General features: G+C 31.6%; 1 protein-coding gene across 1 annotated transcript; it reads right to left on the bottom strand.

The window, feature by feature from the left end:
- Positions 1-364: 364 nt before the first annotated feature.
- On the bottom strand, positions 365-802 carry LOTGIDRAFT_163762 (hypothetical protein; the record flags this gene model as incomplete). Its single annotated transcript, XM_009060277.1, has 1 exon — positions 365-802. One exon carries the CDS (start codon positions 800-802, stop codon positions 365-367), a length of 438 nt encoding a protein of 145 aa, XP_009058525.1.
- Positions 803-914: the final 112 nt, after the last annotated feature.

Here is a 914-nt window from a genome sequence, read left to right as displayed (position 1 = left end):
TGGGTGTTAATCAAGTAAAATCCTTTGGAGGAACAAACTCTTTTTCTTCTTCATTCATCTCAACTATATATTGACTATCATTTACTTTTTCATAGCTTTTGACGTGTGAATCGAAGTTGGCTTTAAAAGTCGCTTCACTCCATAGATGTCTCGATTCTTCTGAATAGATTTACCGTATAAGGAATTACCTAATAATTTCATGCAATTACTAGCAACCATATATCCTTCTTTTTTGTATTTATTCCTTAATTCCTTCAAAATTAAAATATAATATCTGTATGGTGGAGTTTTAAAATTTTCTTCGTAAACTATACCATCTAATATTCTAATAATTTTACAACCGGATTTCACTATTTCTTGAATATCAACTGATGTTAAAACGTCGTGACAGGAACCTGATTTTAGTGCCAGTTTCCTTCTGACCTATTCTATTCGTAAAAGTTATTTTATCTTTAGCTGGTATGGGTTGAAAGAACATTTTTTTGGGATATTCAAACCAAACTTTTAAAATAGCAGTTCTAGGTCTGAATTTTTGTTTATTGAAGAGTTTTACAAATTCTTTTTCTTCTTCTGGTAGAAACGCTCTTGCACTTTCCGCTTTAGGATATTCACCTTCTGTCATGGCTGAAGCGTACAACCCATTAGCGTCAAATGCCATCAGTTTAGAATAGTCCAGTTCTTTGAGTTTAGCGTGAACTTCCGTTTTATCTTTTGGGTTAACACTGTATTCTTTGAATAAATCTATTATTCCTTCAGTGTTACTTTCATTGTATTTTTTTAATATGGCGCAGATCTCATTCATTTTATTCGTTTCAAATGATTTTCGATTTGCCGAAACTCTTCCTCCTTTAATACTTTGTCTGATAAAATATCTTATAAAAGGGTGAGTATGCGAGTAAACTTTTTCTACGTTT

Source organism: Lottia gigantea (assembly GCF_000327385.1).
Source record: "Lottia gigantea unplaced genomic scaffold LOTGIsca_41, whole genome shotgun sequence".
Taxonomy (NCBI): Eukaryota; Metazoa; Mollusca; class Gastropoda; family Lottiidae; genus Lottia; species Lottia gigantea.
The sequence above is the reverse complement of the archived record's forward strand: the minus strand, read 5'-3'. Positions and strand labels throughout refer to the sequence as shown.